At 49.0% G+C, this 20,816-nt stretch overlaps 1 protein-coding gene and 1 non-coding gene across 7 annotated transcripts in view; one reads left to right on the forward strand and one right to left on the reverse strand.

Annotated features, from left to right (window-relative positions):
• ITSN1 (intersectin 1) overlaps positions 1 to 20,816 on the reverse strand; it is a 253,901-nt gene that overhangs the window by 19,814 nt on the left and 213,271 nt on the right. For 5 of the 6 annotated variants that reach the window (XM_024993603.2, XM_024993592.2, XM_024993595.2 and 2 more), the window contains 5 exons: positions 19,475 to 19,581; positions 12,711 to 12,894; positions 10,667 to 10,765; positions 4,457 to 4,624; positions 346 to 558 (listed from right to left, as the gene is read on the reverse strand). In XM_024993603.2, coding sequence (XP_024849371.1) covers positions 346 to 558; positions 4,457 to 4,624; positions 10,667 to 10,765; positions 12,711 to 12,894; positions 19,475 to 19,581 — 771 coding nt within the window. Of the gene's footprint in view, positions 1 to 345; positions 559 to 4,456; positions 4,625 to 10,666; positions 10,766 to 12,710; positions 12,895 to 19,474; positions 19,582 to 20,816 lie in introns of those variants that run through there. The other variant, XM_059890010.1, reaches the window with a different exon arrangement.
• TRNAC-GCA (transfer RNA cysteine (anticodon GCA)) lies at positions 9,928 to 9,999 on the forward strand. The gene has a single exon. It is a non-coding gene; the product is annotated as a tRNA-Cys (tRNA).

Below are 20,816 nucleotides of genomic sequence, written 5' to 3' on the forward strand. Positions count from 1 at the left end.
AGTGGTAAAGAATCCACCTGCCAAGCAGGAGACATGGGGTCCATTCCTGGGCCTGGAGAAGGAAATGGCAACCCACTCCAATATTCTTTTCTGGGACATCCCATGGACACAGGAGCCTGGCAGGCTATAGTTCATTAGATCTCAAAGAGTCAGACACAGCTGACCAACTCATCACACACGCACCTTTGCTGATAACTGCTGGACCCGTGCTCGTGGTCTCCCTAAATCCTGCCTCACCTCCTCTGTGCCACAGACCCCAAAGCCTGCTCGAACGCTGACTCCCTTTAGACATGGTCTCCTCCCCCCAGCATCAAACCTGATGTTGCCGTCTAGAGTTGGACTTACTGTTTTGTACATTTTATACTGCAGGTTTGATTTGGGGCTGAAGACTTTGTCGGTGCCCGAGGAGCCCAGGGGCTTGATGATTTGGGTCAGCAGCAGGAAGTCGTTGAAGAGGAAGCCATACAGCTCCTTGTTGCTCTTGGCCTTGTAGAGCTTCCCACTGTGCAGGAACTTGCGCGGCCCCAGGCAGTTGGTCACGGAATTGAACACAAGTTGCTGAGGAAGGGAAACAAAACCCAAAGAAGACACGATGGAGTGAGGTCGTTTTTTTGTTGTGGTTGTATTTTTGTTCGTTTGTTTTTTCGCATCTGAAAGCCATGGGCTCCATTAGAATCTGAGGCCCGTATCTTAGGCTCAGATCGAGGACGGCTTTGAAGACTTCAGGCAGGGGCTTTGGGAGCCAAGAAGTTAAAGGCGTGGTTTGGGAGACTGCATGTGCCAGGATGAACCCTGGCTGTGATTCCTAGTGCCCTTCCTTGAGGTCTAGTGTCTCAGGGTGACTTTTCTCCCTTTTATTATCGGGGAAACAGGGCAGCCGGAAGAAAGCTCTCCATCCTCGATGAGCGCACGCTGTGTGCAGGCTGGTCCGCCAGGGGCGGCATGAGCCGGCGCCAACCACGGCCCACACAGGCTCAAAGGGTCGTGCCTGCTGCTGGAAACAGCGCGCCTCTCTCTGCACAGTTCCACAGGACAAACGCCACTGTCCAGGGCACGGCGTGAGTCCAGGCCCCTACCGCATGGGTGGGCTGCCAACCGCGGTGGTGCTGGCGGAGGCCTCAGAGCCAAGCAGGACAGGAGCTGTGCTGGTGCACGTTGGAGCTCACCCAGCTCACTGCTCCTGAAGACAGGGAGGGGACAGCTCTCTTCCTGCCACCTCCCAAACCTTGGAGACAGCTCTAAGCACTGAAATGCAGCTCTACTGCTCACCCCTGGGTGCTGTCATCCTTGCTCTGTCACCCCCCGGGCACTATCATCTTATGCTCTGCCATCCCTCTGGGCTCTGCCATCTCATGTTCCTACACACACACACACACCCCCCTGGTTCTATCATTTCATGCTCTATCATCCCCCCTGGGTTCTATCATTTCCCGTGAGCAGGTTCTCAAGGGGCAGAGGGAAACTGTAGAAGATATGACCTCACTAAGGACCCCCTTCTGGCTAGTGGAGGAGAGACTGAGGGAGGGGAAGGCCACAGCGGTGCCTCAGAAGCAATATGATCGAGGCAGCAGTCAGACCTTCAGGGTTTCCACCTGCTCACACTTGGGCCCCAAGAGTACACTCCATCCAGCAACCTTCAAGGCTGAGGCTCTCCGCAGCTATAAACCCTACACATGTCCTGAGGAGTATTAATGAAGAGTTTACAACACACGTCCCCCCATGTTGCTGGCTACCTGTCTGCCTCTAGTGTGGAAGAAAGAATCAACAGTGCCTCTGTGACCAGAGACCTATAGGCCTCACAGGAGAGAGGCCACTCCAGTCCCCTCTCAGGTACAAGGAGGAATGAGTGCCCACAACCTCCCACCGAGGTTCTGAGGGAGCCCGAACAACTGAAGATGACACCCCAAAGGGAGCCTTCTGAGAGTGGGCCTCTGAACAAGAGCCTGGAGGTCAATCCAGTCCTTTTTATTTGCCAAGAGGGAGTTCAAGCCACTTGGGGCAATGAATCCAGTGAGTCACTTGGATGAGGTAGAGGTGGTGTGGTTTATTCTTACTCAAAGGTCAGAGCCTCCAGTTATTCAGGCTGACACCGAACATATGTGAATTGGAAACCGTCTTTATAGTTCTTGATCTTAAGACAAGAATGCCAAAGACAGCATTTATGTGAAACTTAATCACTGGTGTATGCTTAGATCTGGGCCAGGAAATGGAAGCCAACATGCCTCGTTCCCATGACCACGAACCCTGACCATACAGACAAAACAGACCTTACAGAAAGCTGGTGTACAATAGTCAGGAAGGACTGGTCACTTAAGAAGGACAACAGTCTATTTCAAAGAGGGTATATACACCACAGAAAGCAAATGACAAGAGTTTATTTTATTCTTAAGGTTTTGTGGGGGTGTTGGCTGTGCCTCAAGGAGGGTGGGGTCTTAGTCCCCCTAAATTGGTGCCCCCTGCAGTGGAATTATGGTGTCCTAACCACTGGCCTTCCAGGGAAGTCCCTATTCTTAACGTTTTATAATGAAGACTCAGGCCTCACTGAGTCCTGTGACTGCAGCCATGAGATTCAGGGAAGGGCCCCTTTAAAAGTACACAATGCGGGGAATTCCCTAGCAGTCCAGTGGTTGGGACTTTGTGCTTTCACTACTGGTGCAGAGTTGATTCCCTGGTTGGGGAACTAAGATCCTACATTCTGCATGGTGCAGCCAAAAAAAAAAAAGAGAGAGAGAGAAAGAAAAAGATAAGAGAACATCTTTTAAAAAAGAAAAAGTGCACAGTGGCCCTTCAGCTCAGTAGATCCAGGAGCAGTTCAAGTCCACTGTCTTCAAGATCACCTTAGTGCTCCTCGGAATGACGCAGTGCTTCCGTGCCCTGCCTGCAACTTGCCTTAAAGCCTATCGCCGGTGACCTTCCACTCCTCACCCACGCCCCGCACAGGCTGAGGCCTCCACTGAAATGCCCTCCCCTGGATTCTTTCCTGGGGAGATATCTTCATCCTTGAACACGCAGCCAAGTCTCACCTTCTCAACCTGTCCCTGAATCCTCCACGACTGTTCCTTCCTCCTCGTCCAGTGTCCAGCAGCACTTGGCACCCAGATCTGCCTCATCATTTCTCACACTGTGCTGTAAATGTTGGATCTCTAAGTGATCCAGGACTGCAGGTTTCTTGAGATGGGGTAGGTCACATCTCACTGATTTTCATGTCCTCATGGTTGGTACTGAGCAGTGTTTAGTACCAAGCAAGGCACATGGGCCCGGTGCTCAGTAAGTGCTGAATAAATGAATGAATAACGGAGCCAACCAACCAGTGACCACCCCTGGATCGCATATCAACACAGTTCCAAAATGGGAACTCACATCCATCACCTTGGTTTCCACATGGCTGCTTCCATAACTGCTTATCCCACACCTACGTTGAAGGGGACAGGAGGTAGGGCAGGGAGGTAACAGTGCGGTAACTTCCTCAGGTAGGGAATGTCTTTGATGCTCGTAAGAGGAAAAGAGTCATGGGGAGTGTGGGTAAGGGAGATGGTCTGCCTGGGCATTTTGGTAAATCCTAGTGAATTGTGTAAGTACATGAATGTGTGTGTGTGTGGATGGGTGGGTGTGTACAAAGAGAGAGAACAGCAGAGTGGATGCGACTAAGGGAAAGATTAGGGTCAAGAAGAAAATCAGATACTATAAGAGGGTATTTCTGGCAGTATCGTGGACTAAAGACTGACTCAACCAATGAAAAATGTTAAAATGGAATTAAAAAATATAGAACTGTACTTTTTAAACACAAGCAAGCTGGTAAAAATAAATATAAAAGCAAAAACAATTTGCAGAAGCAGAAAATGGCATGGAAATGTGAACCCAGAAAGATAAATAAGCACCAAAGCTGGCTTTAGCTTTGAGAGTCTTTCTTAAATCTGGTGACCCTGAGCCTCCATTTTAAAGGCTACTGGGGGGAGAAGGAGAAAACAGATGTATCTAGTGTCTGCATGAGGTGAGGGACATAACAAGAGATCCCAGAAAGCTGTATCACAGAGGAAGAATGACAAGTAAACTCAGTAGAGATGGGAATAGCAAGAAAATTTGCTTGTTTGTGAATTTGCCTTAACCAACCAACCACAAGGTTGGTTGTGATTACTGAGAATTTGTAACCACAATACAGCTCTCACACAAGTTTAAAAATGGCCATTTGTGAAAGGAACAAGACAAGAAAAACCAGTAGGTTAGAGAAATAACTAGAACTGCTGAAAAGGCAAAAGAAAACAACTGAGAACAAAAAATAAAGAAAAGAACGGAAATTGAAAACTCAGTAGATGGCTTAAACAACAGATCAGATGCAGCTGGAGAGAGATTAGCAAACTGGAGGTTGCAGAAGAGGACGATTCACGATTTCTCTCGTCCTCCTCCCGGCTGGCTGCCGAGACGCAGAGGGGCGGCCCAGGTCCCACCCAAGGTTTACCTCTGACAAGCCTTCACACAGCACGTGGGCCTGGATCCACTCCAGTCGGTCCGAGTTCTCCTTCTCCCGCACCCCTTCATTCACCTGGGAGCACAGCTCCTCCGCCTTCTCCAGGGCGTGCTTCAGGTGGCTGTGGTCTGGGTGGTTTTCAGGAGTGTTTTCCAGGATCTACATCGGAGAACAGAAGACAGTAGCCTTAGGCAGCGAGTAGGCCTGGGGTTCACTGTTCTGGAAGGCTCGCCCCAGCAGAGAGAGGGCTCTGTACAGACCTTTCCTAGACACTGCCAACGTTTACAGCTACAGCTCTGAGCACCCACCTTGGCAATGACACGGAGAGAGAAGGCCACTCTTTGTTGGCATGGGACCCCTATGGGAGCAGGGGCTGCCAGATTATCTATACTTGGGGTATGAGGAGGGCAGCGGCTGCAGCAAGGGCAGTATCACACCCCACATGGATTCCTCCAAGGAGAATCATTCTTCCCTGAGTCCGTGCACAGCTGCAGGCATCTGTGTACCTATGGAACTTCATGCTAGTGGGTGCATCAGAGCAAAGGTGCATTTTTCTGAATGAATCATTCCAGACCAGCAATTAAGAGTTCAGTTCTAGAGCAAGAGCTTCTGGATTAAAATCCCTGCTCTGCCACTGACCAGTCATGATATGGGTCAGTCACATAAATGTTCTGAGCCTCATTTTCTTCATATGAAAAATAGGGATACTACTAGCACCTCCTTTGGGCTTCCCTGTAGTTCAGCTGGTAAAGAGTCTGCCTGCAATGCAGGAGATGCTGGTTCAATTCCTGAGTCAGGAAGATCCACTGGAGAAGGGATAATCTACCCACTCCAGTATTGGCTTCCCTGGTGGGTCAGACGGTCAAGAATCTGCCTACAGTGTGGGAGACCTGAGTTCGATCCTTGGGTTGGGAAGATCCCCTAGAGGAGGGCATGGCAACCCACTCCAGTATTCTTGTCTGGAGAATCCCATGGACAGAAGAACCTGGCAGGCTACAGTCCATGGGGTCACAAAGAGTCAGACACAACTAAGCAACTAAACACAGCACACAGAACCTCCTTTATAAGGTTGTTGGGAGGACTACGTGGCTTGATACAAGAAAGCACTTTGCAGAGTACCTGGCCCTTTGATGGTGCTCCCATCAGATTCTCAAAGGAGTCTGAGGACACTGAAAACAGTCCTCGTGGGGAAAGACACGAAGACTGAGGAAGCATCCTAAGCCACTTTGCAATGTAGTAGGGGCATGTTGAGTGTGCACTTGCTCATGCCTTATCCATATACAGGCTTCCCTGATAGTTCAGATGGTAAAGAATCTGCCTGCAAGGCAGGAGACATAAGAGATGCAGGTTCGATCCCTGGGTTGGGAAGATCACCTGAGGAGGAAATGGCAACCCACTCCAGTATTCTTGCCTGGAGAATCCCCATGGACAGAGGAGCCTGGTGGGCTACAGTCCATGGGGTCACAGAGTTGGACATGACTCAGTGGTTAACACTGTCCACATATAAATAGTTCAAGTGGGTTTTACCCTGAATAATATCTCATCCCCAAGGTATACTTTGGTTTAAGGTCCTAAGTAGGCACTCGATTTGGGAAAAACACCCAATCTAGGTATTGTGAGTTCCCCAACTTCCCTTGTGGCTCAGCTGGTAGAGTCCACCTATAATGCGGGAGACCTGGATTCCAACCCTGGGTTGGGAAGATCCCCCAGAGAAGGGAATGGCTACCCACTCCAGTATTCTGGCCTAGAGAATTCCATGGACTGTATAGACCATGGAGTTGCAAAGAGTCAGACACGACTGAGCAACTTTCACAATCATTTCCAAACCACAGCTCCAGCTCTGGGTGGATCCTGGCTATACATTCAAATCCCTTTGAAAAGTCCTGACCTTAACTCTGACCATATCAAAATCCCCAGGGGTAGGACTCAGGCATTGGAATTTTCTAGAGCTTCCCAGGTAATTCTAACGTACAACCGAGTCTGAGGACCACTGCTCTAGATGGGAATCCCACATAGCAGATTGTGTGAGTTCATTTTTTTTCAAAAATGAAAATAGATATATTGCTTTTTCTCATTGTAAAAGTACTATTGTATAATGTATGAAAGTCAGAAAATTTATAAAGTTATAAAGAGCCTAAAAAAACACCTTTAATTGTGCCATCAGATAATAATCTCGGTCTTTCCTGTCCACTGACTTCCCAGGTGGCGCTAATGCTAATGAATCCTCCTGCCAATGCAGGAGACACACAAACACATGTTCAGTCCCTGGGTTGGGAAGATCCCCTGAAGAAGGGAATGGTAACCTGCTCCAGTATTCTTGCCTGGAGAATCCCACGGACAGAGGAGCCTAGCAGGCTCTAGTCCATGAGGACACAGAGATTTGGACGTGACTGAGAATAGCATATTGAAAAGCAGAGACATTACTTTGCCAACAAAGGTCCGTCTAGTCAAGGCTGTGGTTTTTCCTGTGGTCATGTATGGATGTGAGAGTTGGACTGTGCAGAAGGCTGAGCGCCAAAGAATTGATGCTTTTGAACTGTGGTGTTGGAGAAGACTCTTGAGAGTCCCTTGGACTGCAAGAAGATCCAACCAGTCCATTCTGAAGGAGATCAGCCCTGGGATTTCTTTGGAAGGAATGATGCTAAAGCTGAAACTCCAGTACTTTGGCCACCTCATGAGAAGAGTTGACTCGTTGGAAAAGACCCTGATGCTGGGAGGGATCAGGGGCAGGAGGAGAAGGGGACGACAGAGGATGAGATGGCTGGATGGCATCACTGACTTGATGGACGTGAGTCTGAGTGAACTCTGGGAGTTGGTGATGGACAGGGAGGCCTGGCATGCTGTGATTCATGGGGTTGCGAAGAGTCGGACACGACTAAGCGACTGAACTGAACTGAACTGAGCGACTAAGCACACATACACATTCTGTTTGTTAATACATTCTGCCCAGATACAAATACATATAATTTTTTAAGAATAAAAATTGGATCACACTGCCATACTACACTACCATTTTGTACTTTCTTTTTCCCCAATTCATGGCAGTTATAGTATGTTATTTAATATATATGAATTATAGATCATCATATGATGATCACTTCACATGAATCTAAATCATAATTTAAAAAAATTTTTTATTGAAGTATATTTATCATTTTCTATAGGATTCTATAATATGTTATTGTAAGGATGAGCCACAATGCATAAAACTTCATATTTTTCAGTATTTCTCTGATTAATTCTTTAGAATAAATTCCTAGAGATGGAAATGCTGAGCCAAAGAGAACATGGAGTTTGATGTATACATCACCCTCCAAAGGCTGAACCAGTCTACCCTCCATGAGCAAACCTGCCAACACTGTGGACTCACAGTCCTTCCAATAAATGCGCACCTGTCAAGCCAAAAGCAATATATTTTCTTGTTTAGTTATGCATTTCTTTCATTATCAGAGAATTTGAATTTTGTGTACATTTAGTGCATAAGTACATTAAATGAGAAAGCTAACATTTATGTACTGCTTAGTATGAGGCAGATAGACATAGATTCATTCACTCACTTAACTTTCTCAGAACACCACGCAGTAGGTACTATCAACGCCTCTATTTTACAGATAAAGGAATTGAGGCCCAGAGAGGCAAGCTAAGTCTCCCAAGGACACGCAGCAGTGGTACGGGAGATTCGGACCCAAGCAGCCTGGTTCCTAACAACACATGCTTTACTACTATTCCACACTCCTCTCAGAGATGCCTAGTTAAAGATTTTACCTATTTTTCTTTTTTATCTTTTTTTAAAACCTATTTTTCTATCAGGGTATTTGTCTTTTTCTTTTTGAGCTGTAAGAATGCTTTAGATACAAACATACACACATGATCTCTATATCTTTCAGTATCTACTTGGATACAGTTAAAGTGTTTACTCAGTTTATATCTGTCCTTTGTCTTTTAATGTTTGTTATATTTTGTTACACGGAATTTTTTAAGAAAATGTTTATGCAAATAATAATGTTCTTGATATGCAAGATTCAAATAATACAGAATATTGAGAACCACTGTGCTGTCTCCCTTCTGCTTTCCTGCCTCAGAGGGAAACATGCCCAGAGCAAAGGGCATCCCTTTAGATGCTCCACACACATTTAATACCCACCCAGAGTTTTTCCAAAATAGACCCTACTGCAGGATGGCTTGTGAGGGGTTTTGTCTGTTTGTTTGTTTTACTTAATAGCATTTTCTAGATATCACTCCAACTAACACATAAAAGTCTCTTTCATAGTACAGATTCACCACTTTAAGTACTCTCCTTAATGAACATCTAGTTGTTCCCAGAAGAAAGTATTTTTTTTCAAGTTGCTGCAACTTTAACTCCTTTAAAGCTCTGTCTTTGGTGCCGTGCTAAGAATTTCCCCATCTTACTATTATAAAGAATATTTTTTGCAGCTTTCCATCTGTATCTTGTAACGGCCACCTTTTAAAATTCTGTTCTTAGTTTTGCTAGTTTTCCGATCATTCTTTTGGGTTCTCAAGGGGGTGGAAATCATGTTTCTGCAAAGAATGATAATTTGTTTTTTCCTTTTTAATACGTATGCTTCTTAGTTCTTCTCTTGTTTTTGTTTTTCTTCCCATTGACTAGATCTAGAACGCCTATTTTAAAAACTTGTTTCCAACATCAATTTGCAACTAAATATTGTGGAAAGTAAACAAAGTTTTGAATTAGTTTAATAGTAACCATATGTTGGAGAAAAGGAAATGGTAGATTGAAAGCGTCTTTCAAAAGTAATTATTTAACTCAGCCAATGTGACCACAGTGTACTCTGTGGGGTAGAACCGGGGTTGGACTGAGGAGATGCTTACATGAGACAGAAACTTGTGACATATAAGCAGATTCAGCAAATAAGTAAATATACTGAGGATAATGAGAGCAAGGCTTCTCATGGAGAAGGGAGTTATATACATAGAAAGGGGGAAGGCTAGAATAAATTCTATGATATCAGATTAGAACAGGAACTACTGGTGCGAACTCATGGCTTCTAACATATACATATATGATCTTAAATATATGTTTGTACACTTATGTGTATGTAACAGTGTGTATGGATGTATACACACATATATGTTTCCCAACTCTGCCACTGAGAGACTCAAGAGGCAACAACACCTCGGAAGCAGTGAGCACACCAGTTACAGATGTGGGTTTCTAAATTCCTCACTGAAAGGAACCAGATCTAAAACCTCTCTCCACAAGCCAGCCTCCCTGTGCTTACAGAATCACAGGCTCAGAGGGTGTCCAAGTCTGTTCACTCACTTTAAGGATGGGCACACTGAAACCCTAATTTCTTCTTTTCTTTTGGCATTGGCTTTCTTGAAATGACAGGAGAACAACAATCATCTAATATCAACATAGAGTATCTCACAATGGCTTTCTGAAGACAAGTGGTGGAAACTGTATTCTTTTCTCTCTTAGAGCTTCCCTGATGGCTCAGATGGTAAAGCATCTGCCTGCAGTGCAGGAGACCTGGGTTCGATCCCCAGGTGGGGAAGATCTTCTGGAGAAGGAAATGGCAACCCACTCCAGTATTTTTGCCTGGAAAATTCCATGGATGGAGGAGCCTGATAGGCTATAGTCCGTGGGGTCCCAAAGAGTAGGACACGACTGAGCAGCTTCACTTTCTTTTCACTTTTCTCTCTTTCTTATTAGGAAAACCAAAGCATCAAGACCCTGCCTGTATTAGGGAAAGAACTGACTTACAAGGTGGAAGCCACGTGTTTGTTTGCACAGCTGATGTGTGTATTATTAGCTCTGTTCACAATAAACCTTTCTGGGGCTTCCCTGCTGGCTCAGACTGTAAAGACTCTGCCTGCAATGCAGGAGACCCAGGTTCAATCCCTGGGTTGGGAAGATCCCCTGGAGAAGGGACTGGCTATGAGATCCAGTATTCTTGCCTGGAGAATCCCACGGACAGAGGAGCCTGGTGGGCCACAGTCCATGGGGATCGCAAAGAGTCAGACACACTGAGCGACTAACACTTTCACAGTAATCCAGCTTTTCTTTCGGAGTTACCATGCAGACACCTCCTACAGCCTGTTGGTATACGGTTTCTACACAACAGATACCCAGTGTGTTGGCTGGGAACCTGCCCATGACCCCAGATCCCAGACCTGCTGAGATAGCATTCTTCTGCTTGAAAAGGCAAGGCAGTTACTTACATTTTTAATGATCAGTGGGTATCTCGTTACTCGTTGCATAGGCTTCAGTATAAAACTAGACAGGGGCATTCCCTTACAGCGTGGGTCCATGGCCAGTCTCTGAAAAAAAAGATATATATATTTTTAATGTACTTAAAAAGTCTGCAAAATCCGGTAGTGATATCACACCGTTATTCATGACTCCCCACCCATCGCATTGTCTCATTTATCTGGATGACAACTGGGGAGCCTGGAGCTGGAAGGACCTGGCTGGTTGCCCTGGGCCAGGGGGAGGCATGTTTCAGATGGAGGGTGGGAGCTGACGGTGGGTGTGACTCAGCGGCAGGGTTAACCCCTGCTCCCTGGTCCCGCAGACCTTCCAGGCTCCTAACTTCCAGAGATGAGATTCTAGCTTTACAGAGAATAGCCCATCTGGATACCTGCCAAAACTCTACAGCATTCCTAGAACAAGGAGAGTCGCAAAACTCTAGGGTCAGAAAAAGAATGCCCTTGAGTGCCAGAGACACTGCAAGTCCCAAGTCTCACTGCACCCTCGGGTAGGAGCCCCCAGGCAGGGTGGGGATGGCGAAGCTGAGACGAGATGCTCAGGCCCCTGGGACTCCGGTTGTCTCCACTCTGGACTCCTTCACCTCTTTCTTTCCGCTTTTGTCAACTGAACTGGAGGACAATAGTCCTTCTGCACCAAAAGGTGACTCTTTGTTCTATAAGTCACGGGGGTTATATGGTGACAGCTCTCTGGTCAGGCTAATGCCTTAGGAACAGGTTTAATGCCCTAGGGCCTGTCAGCACCTGGACCCGGTCCAGCCATGGACACCCTTATTCCAGGAACTCTTTGCAGCTGCCAAAGGCAGGACAAAGTCCCACAGGGATGAGGCCGGGAGAGGTGATGAGGCGAGGCACGAGCAGGGGGGGGGAATAAGGCCCCTCCCTGGGCTGAGGTCAGCGTTTCCCTGAAGTTCAAGTGCGTGCAGTGATGGACTCATTCTGCCTGCGCCCAGGGGAGACCCTTGGCCCTTGGGGGGACCCCCAGGTGGCCCATGGTACCCACCAGCCCAGCACTACCTCCAGTCTCCAGCCCACCCTAGGCCTACTTCTTGGCCGTGTTTCTTCTTTAGAATGACTTTAGACGTTCCATTCACTGGATAGCAAATCCAAGCATTTAATATTAGAAACAAGGAGAGAAAGAAAGAACGAGAACACGTGATGCTGTAGCCCAGAAGAGATGGCACATTCCCCTCTCAGTGATGATGCCACAAACACGGTTACAGGGAGGGTGGGAAAGCCTCCCCCCACCTCAAATCCAGAAGGCACAAAGATAAGCTTGTCGTTAGTATGCTGACTCTGCTGCCCACTCATCAGAATGTGCCTGTTTAGCACAAGTCACTTTAGTCTCCTCTCTCCACTCTGGGAGAGGTGGGGGCTGATGGGGGGGGGGCCTGGCCCCGCCAGCAGGGACCATCCCCACCAAGGCTGGGTCCCGGGGCAGCAGGCCCAAAGCCCGAGGCCCCCAGCAGCTTGGGGTCCCCTCCCCATAATGTCCCCTGGTCACACATGACTCTCCAGACCCTGGTTACCCTACAAAGCAGAGGTCCTGTCATCTCACACTCACCCCCGCTGACTTCCTAGGGCTTGAGCTCATGGAAAAGAACCAACTAGGGCGGGGAAATTAAAGGGTCCATTGGGATTCCCTTTGCAGCAAAGGGCAGAGAGCAGCAGAGAAATGAAGATACTCAGATTAAACAGAATAGCAGACCTGAGACCTGCCAGTCCTGCTAGGCCTGAAAATGAGACAAAGGATTTTAAATCGGTATTGCAAGAACACCACGTGCACCTGGACTGCAGACTGGAGTTTCCAGGTCAGCGCTGGTCCCTCGCCAAACCCACCCCCACGGCCCCAGTCACACCCAGCAGTGGGGCCAGCCCCCCCTCCTGTGCAGCTGAGACCTCGCCCTTGTTGGCCTCCCGTGCACGTGCGACCGCACACCAGCTGCCTGCGGATGGCCCCTTGCGGGGGCAGGGGCTCGGCTGAGCCAGGGCTCCTCACTTTGACAAACTCCTTGAAGTCTGGGGCCTCGTCAGTCTTCTGCTGGATCAAGGCGGCCCCGTTGAGCTGGCAGCTGCAGAAGCGGATGTAGGGCTGCATGTGTGGCAGCTGGGCCGTCAGGATGTCTCCGATCATCTTCACGGGCATCTTCTCCCCAGACATCTTCTTGCGGACCCTCAGCGCTCTGCACGGAAACGCAGCAAGTGAGCACCCCACCTTCGCGTTCTCTGATGGGAACATGGCACACGTCTAGGTGGCACAGAAATGGGATGTGTGTGAGGGGCACAAACCCAGGGCCACTAAGCATCTATGTGGGAGACAAGGGACAGAAAAAGAAATGAGTCTAGTGCTACAGAGAGGTGTCCCTGGGGCATTTTTCTTTTTTTGGCATGATGGTTATCTGCTGGCTCTTAGAAAGAAAGACTAAAAAAAAAAAAAATTTTTTTTTTTTTTGCCAAACAAGTCAGTATAAAAGACAATATTTTCGTGTGGAAATATATAGAATCTTTCTTAAAAAGAAAAATAATCTGGACATGATCCCTGGGTGGATGTCTTGCTTGATGCATGGTCCATCCAGGCTGGTCTGGCCCCAGCCCTGAATCCATTTCCAGGACCAGTGCTGTCACCCAAGGGAAGCTGTTGTGGCCAAGGGCCGTGGAGGCTCAATTTCAGATCAAACAAAACACAATGCAGATGGCAAATCAACTGCCACAGGAAAAGAATCCCACTATGTTCATGAAAGCCAGGTTTAAATGATGGGCTGAACTATCTGTGCTTCACTGCTTCACTCCTGTGGCCAACTTGCAGTTGACCGGATTAAGAGAGCTCTGAAGAGAGAAGGCTATTTATATGCTAATGGAGCAATGGACCTGGAAGTTGAGAGGGGACCAGAGGGGCTGCAAAGTGCTTGTTCAGGAGTTCTCTGTAGTCTGAGTGCTTGGGGCCGTGGGAGCCAGGACGGTGCATCTCACCCTCCTAACTTGTATGGCAACTCCTAACCAACTACGATAAGAAGGGTACGGTACTGTGCTTCTACACAACAGGGACAGCAATGTACCCGGAGGCGGGGCCACAGCACGGGAGGCCACGGGCGAGTCCTGCTCACCCTAGTGACTATGGATGATCAACACATGGTTGGATAGAACAGAATGGCGTAACACATGATTTCATCGTAAGCGTGGGAGGACGTTACTCTGAACTCCTCTGGTTGTCTTCATGGTTGTGGGTAGGGCTATGTGATTCCCCAAAGGTGCTGCGGTCTTAGTATCAAAGACTTCAGATCACTTTCTTTCCCCCACATCTTTGGTTAAAGAAAAAAATTTAAAAATCTTTGTACTGGGCAAGCAAGCTAAGGAAAGAAACTTTAGGGACAGTGCCTTATATGGTCTAAACAACCAGTTATTCCCTCCTTAAGCAGATGCCATTGTGGGAAGAGGTGCTGGCCATTGCTGGTTGGCTGGGGCATGAGGAGTGGCAGCTTGGTATCCCCAGGATGGCCAGGTGGCAACTGCCCATTGGGTGGCTGGTGTGGAATATCTCCCAACATGTAGAAATTGGCTAAAGGGCGACATCGCCACCAATTCTGGGGGGCGAGAGCGGTGAGTAACCAGGTTATTAATACAAACTTGGGAAGATGGAAACAGGAAGAAATTCCATCATTCCATGATTTTCCAATGAGGAGTAACATAGTCTTTCTGCAAGGGAATAAAAGTGTTTTTACCTGCCTCCCTCTTTTTTCTTTTTTTCTAAATGATGAGGAGACAAGAAAAAGGGAAAAGGAAAAAGATGACACGCGGATCATTACTGTGTTGAGGAAGTTAAGCCGGGTCCCAGGTTCTGAGGCCCACACTTGTAGACTTGAGTTGATCTTGCATGGGGGGCAGACAGGGCCTGCAATGGACCAGGCACCTCTTAGGGTTAGCTGCGGGCCTCCTTCTGGGATGTTCTACCGAACAGGACTGGGCTTGAGTGGGTGGAACAGGGGTCACCGGGCTCAGGGGCCACATGAATGCTGCAGCCACAGCGCCGCCCTTTGGGGAACTAATCCGTAATCTCACAGAAAGCTCAATACATGCAAGGTCTTCAACTGTGACAGAAATCAAATCAGTCAGTGAACGCATTGGAGTGCTCGCTGTTTGCTGAGCAAAAGAGTAACCCTCTGAAGTCTGCGGATCAAGAGAACGGGCAAGAGAGTTGGCTTTCATGAATGTGTCCTAGGCATCAAACACTTTTTTTTTTTTTAACATGTATGACTTATTAGGTTGGCCAAAAATTTCATTCAGGTTTCTCCGTAAGATGGTATGAAAAATCCGTTATGAACCTTTCGGCCACCCCAACAGTATCCCTCTTGACTGTTGGGGAAACTGAGGCACGTGGCAATCGAGTCACTTGACCAGAGTCACACAGCTTAGAGGTGACAGGAAACCCTGGAACTCGGGGTGGGGGAGGGATCTGACTCCAGAGCCCATAGAGTATAAGCACCAAGAGCAGCCCCACCTCCAAGCTGCCCTGGGCTCCTGGCCCCCCTCGCTCCAGATGTCTCCTGCCATTCCGCCAAGAGGGGCTTCCCCAGCCCCTCTGCTCTGCCCTCCCTGCTGGCCTTCCTCTCCCCTCCTCCAAGGCACTCCCATCTCCCCTCTCACCCTGTCCATGCCCAGCCAAAGTCCTTCCTTCTCCCCATCCTGTCTTTACCCACCAAGGTATCTTTTTTTTGGTGTATACCTTGGAGTATAGTATACCTTGGGCTTCCCTGGTGACTCAGATGGTAAAGCGTCTGCCTGCTATCAATCCTTGGGTCAGGAAGATCCCCTAGAAGGCAATGGCAACCCACTCCACTATTCTTGCCTGGAAAATCCCATGGATGGATGAGCCTGGTAGTCTACAGTCCATGGGGTTGTAAACCGTTGGACACAGCTGATCGACTTCTCTCTCTTTGGAGTATAGTTGCTTTACAATGTCATGTTAATTTCTGCTCTACAGTGACGTGAATCAGCTGTACATACATCTCTTCCTGCTTGAGCCTCCCTCCCCACCACCATCCCACCCCTCTGGTCATCATGAAGCATGGAGCTGAACTCCCTGAGCTATATAGCAGGTTCCCACTAGTTATCTATTCAAGGTATGTTTTCTAGTTCTAATCCATTTTTCTTTGTTTTTCTGCCTTAAAGAAAACTGTGTCTTCTTCTTCTTAAATTATTCTTGTTATCTTCTTCTTTGGAGAAGGCAATGGCAACCCACTCCAGTACTCTTGCCTGGAAAATCCCATGGACGGAGGAGCCTGGTAGGCTGCAGTCCCTGGGGTCTCGAACAGTCGGACACGACTGAGTGACTTCACTTTCACTTTTCACTTTTCACTTTCATGCATTGGAGAAGGAAATGGCAACCCACTCTAGTGTTCTTGCCTGGAGAATCCCAGAGACGGCGGAGCCTGGTGGGCTGCCGTCTGTGGGGTCGCACAGAGTCAGACACGACTGAAGCAACGTAGTAGTAGTAGTAGTATGTTCTTCTTATCATACTTAAGTTGGAAACTGAATACTTAATATTTAAGAAAAACTTTTTTTGGAGAAGCTCTTTCATTTATTTTTATTTCTTCAAGCAAGGAAACAGGAAAAGATCTCGATAAAAACAGTTTCCAGCACTTGGTTCCACACGCCCTATCTCACTTCTACATCCCTTCTCTTATCTCTTCTAATAGCCACTCCTAAGGGTCTGCATCTAGCTCCTAACTGTAAAAGGTTCTAGATTCTTCTGTCCTACTCTGCTTTCGAAGGCAAATTTCTCAGCTCTCTGCTCACAGGTAAGAGAGCCCAGAAGCAGCATTAGTAAGAAGTCTGAGCGCCCCAGGTAGCTCCCTTTTATGTTCATTATGTTTGTTTCTTATTTATCTGTTTAATAAACCCTATGTCCCCCTTTAAGTACAAGTTGTCGCTGGCCCTTGGATCAGGAGTGGTGCATAAGTGACTGTCCACTGCAGCCCTCCAGGGAATGAAAGTGAAAGTGTTAGTTGCTCAGTCGTGTCCAACCCTTTTCGACCCCATGGACTGTAGCCCACCAGGCTCCTCTGTCCATGGAATTCTCCAGGCAAGAATACTGCGGTGGGTATCCATTCCCTCCTGGTGGCTCAAATGGTAAAGAATCTGCCTTCAATGCAGGAGACCTGGGTTCAATCCCTGGGTCGGGAAGATCCCCTGAAGAAGGAAATGGCAACCCACTCCAGTATTCTTGCCTGGAGAATCCCCATGGACAGAGGATTCTGGTGGGCTACAGCCCACGGGGGTCACAAAGAGTCGGAACACGACTGAGCAACTTCACCTTCTTCAGGGGATCTTCCCAACCCAGGGATCGAAACTGGGTCTACCACATAGAAGGTAGGTTCTTTACCATCTGAGCCACTGCCTTAAATTCTCTTTATCCTCAAATGCCTCCCTCTTCCATTGTGCCAGAAGCCCTAAATCTTCCCATTGCTGGGATTAGTCCTTTGCACAAAGAAGGTAAGTCTAAGCAGTGAAATTGTATAATCTACAATACGGGTGCTCATCATACAATTCTTTCCATTTTTCCTGGTATGTTTGAAAATTTTTCATAATAAGATGCTGAAAGGGGAAAAAACAAGAAGAGAAAGAAAGAAATCAGGTCTCCAGAAAGCTCTTTCTAAATACAAGTATTAATATTTTATCTGGAAGATGAAAAGCTTAGCCAAACTAACCAATCAGGTCATCAGAGATGATAGAAGATGGGGGTCAGAGATGCCTGATGGGGCCGTGATTGGCAGGGTACCAGCTGTACACCTGATCTACTTGCTCCCTGGAATAACCCTGCATGCTAGACTGGGCAGGTGCTCTGACTGCAATCCTACAGCTTCTGAAACAAAGGGTCGGGGAGTTATCTGCCTGAGATAACTGCCCAAAGTGAGCTAGAAGGTGCTGGAGCCCGGATGAAAAATTGAGATGCCTCCCTTCTGGTTTCACCTGCTTTCTATCGAGGGCAGAACCAGGTGGAACCCCTAGTAGGGCCCTGAGTGTCATCCACAGAGCAGCCCGGGGCCCTGATCCCCTTCTGTGTGACCTTGGACAAGTCACTCAACCTCTCTGAGCTCGTTTCCGCAGCAGCAAGAGTGCTCTCAGTTCCTACCTCTGGGGCTGTGGAGCGCATCGGCGCTGATAGGAGGAGGGAGCACACGGGCCTGGCCTTGACAGAGCCCAAAAAAGGGGCTTCCAGTTCCCTGTCAGGAGCAGGAGGGAGGGTTAAAGTGCGAAGACAACAGAAAAGCAAGGGGGATGCTGAGGTGGGGTTTAGGGGCTCTCTGGAACATCAGACAGGTCTCCCCTCTCCCCACCCCTCACACACCCACCCAAGGAAAGCAGTGTTAGCGCGTAGGTGTGTTTTCAACAGAAGGTCTTTGTGTGCGTTTCAAAAGAACTCATCTCCCACCCCTTTAGGTTGAGTACTTGTAGGTTCAGGGATAAATGAGCCCACCTGCCCCCAAGTGACAAGGCAGCCTCTCTCCGAAGGCAAGAGCGGGTACTCAGCTCACCCCAAGGCCCAGGCCCAGCACTTACTGTGGACCAGGCACTTGGTGTCTAAATGCTCCTTAATGAGAACCCTATGTGGTGGTTACTACCCCACTTTACAGATGAGGACACTGAGGCTCAGGGAGCACAGGTGGCAATCAGAGCAGGTGGGCGACAGCAGGGCTGAGAGCCCAAGAATCCGACTCAGATCTATGCTAGAAGACTCTGCAGAATCTTTCTCAAGGGAGATTAATGGAAATACCCCCTCTAAACCATCCTCATCCCGTCATCTTTGATTATTTGTCTTCTAGAACGTACAGAGAGAGGATGTTCTGCTTTTGCTTCACGTCCACCTTGCTGCACCGCTCTGTCCATCCCTTCATCCACGCCCAAACACGCTCACAGTGGAGGGCTGAAATCACTTTAGCAAATCCCAGGGACCACACCCAGGAAAGAGCTGCTTCCCGTTTACACGAACCTAGAGATCAGGAGGAACCACCAGTTCCCAGGGCCTGTGTGCTGCCTCTGGGATCCCAGGACACCATGGACCTAATCTGTGTTCTAGCAAGTGTTATACGGAGGCCTGGTGGACACAGATTTGGAGGTTTGTTGGTTTTTTTTTTTAGGGATTGGATGATACAATCCAACCCCTTCCTTTTACAGGTGGGGAAACTGAGGAAGGGCGGTGAGTTGGGCTCCAAGCCCAGGTCTGTAGACACCTGGCCCAGTGTTTCTCCCTGGCCCCGCAGCTGCGACTGGGAACTGAAATATGAATAAAATACCCACTGCTTCAGGCCAGTATCTCAGAGGGACATCCTGAGAACCACTGTGGACCGTGGCCATGGACGGTCCCACTGATTCCCATCTTCAGGAGGCAAGAAAGTCCCAAGAGACCAACGTGTCCCCCTGTGGATCCTGGGTCTGAGGGAAGGCACGAGGGCTGCCGCTCACCCTGGGTGGGGCCGGTCAGGGATCAGAACCCAGGATCAGCCCTTCTCTGTTCATTCTAGAACCACGGTAAAAGTAGGAACTGGGAGACCTGAGAAATCCACCCTCCCCAGGGAGAAACTGGGACTGTGATTCTAGAAGGCATCAGGCAAGAAAGAGGGATGGTGCCTGTGAGCAGAAATGAGGAAAAGATATAGGAAGACACGCAGGGGGGGCATGCACGGAGAGGACACACGCGTGAAGCCACGCGGGGGTGCTAGTGTGTGAGCGCGAAGCCAGGCCGGGGGTTAGAGAGGAGAGGCTTACTTCAGTAGTTTGATATTACACATAATCAGCTCCTTCCAGTTAACAAAAATCATAGCACCCTCTTTTTCTGTCAGCAGCTCAGACTCCATCAGGGGTTTCTGAAAGATCTACAGATGCAGAAAACGAAGCAGTTCAGAAAGCAAACAGTTAGCTTGAAATTCAAACACACGCAACGCACCGATCTGTTCGGAGCAACGGGAAGGCCTGAGGCGTCTGCAGCCCTGCTCGGAGGCTCAGAAGCCGCAGAGTTTCTGAAGAAGGTGGTCCTCCCTCTGCCTGGGGGGAGGGGGTGCACGGGAGCGGGGTTCCCCATTGGGTCCACGCACAGGTTTACAAGGAGGCCCGCTAAACTCTGGAGGACCGGCCTGAACTCAGCTGGGGGGTCTGGGCAAAGGCACTCACGCTCTCACTAGCTGGCCACGGCTGGACGTGGGGACTGAAAGATGCCCTGGGGTCGGTGGGGGGTGGATCCCGCATTCCTGGCCTGGCATCAGCGGCCCAGACAAGCCTCAGGAGCTCCCGGGGAGCAGGGCCTCCAGCCAGCAGCCTCAGGGACGAGATGGACCCCACAGCCCTGCCCACAGTGGGGCTGGACCTCAGGCAGAGCCAGGGGGTGCAGGCCTAGCCCCGAGGGGGCGCAGCTCCTCTCCTGGGCTCCAGGAAATACAGATGCCTGCCCAAGCCCCAGAGGGGTGGGCCACTCGCAGTACATCACGGATCTCAGCTGAGCCCCCCAGGGAGAGGTTGTTGCTACCCCTGGAGGCAGGCCACTCACTGCAAGGTTCCTTAGGGACCTAGTTTATTACAGACCTTAGTTTATTTCAGCCTGTCTTTGAAATAAACTTGGCTGGGCTAAGGCTGATCCCCAGGAGCCCCTACCCTTCACGGGTCCTTAAGCTGATGTTGAACCGGGCCTCCACCAGGCCACGCACAACGTACCACATTTCAGGGCATGACACTCACATCCTCGACATGCAAGACTCCTAGTGACAGTCCTGTATCTTGAGAAAGGGGTGCTTTTTCATCCCAATGCTTCCTAAGCACTCACGATGGCCTTGGGGGCCATCAACCCACCCTGCGTCTGGGACTGCTCAACACTGGGGCAGTGAGCCTTGTCTTCCCTGGTCAGTTATGAGGAGATGATCAGAGGAGACGGTTTCATGACTCGGGGGTGGGGGTGGGGGTGGGGTTCCCACACTCTCACAGTACTTCGCAGACTATAGGGGGACCCAGACACCCAGCTCGGCAAGCACCTGACCCCTAACACGCCAACGTCCCACAGGTCTGGACCAAAAGCTTCCCAACAAGCAGGGGGTTCCCAACTCTGCATCTTCTCATCCGC

This window comes from Bos taurus, chromosome 1, assembly GCF_002263795.3.
Source record: "Bos taurus isolate L1 Dominette 01449 registration number 42190680 breed Hereford chromosome 1, ARS-UCD2.0, whole genome shotgun sequence".
In the NCBI taxonomy this organism is placed as follows: domain Eukaryota; kingdom Metazoa; phylum Chordata; class Mammalia; order Artiodactyla; family Bovidae; genus Bos; species Bos taurus.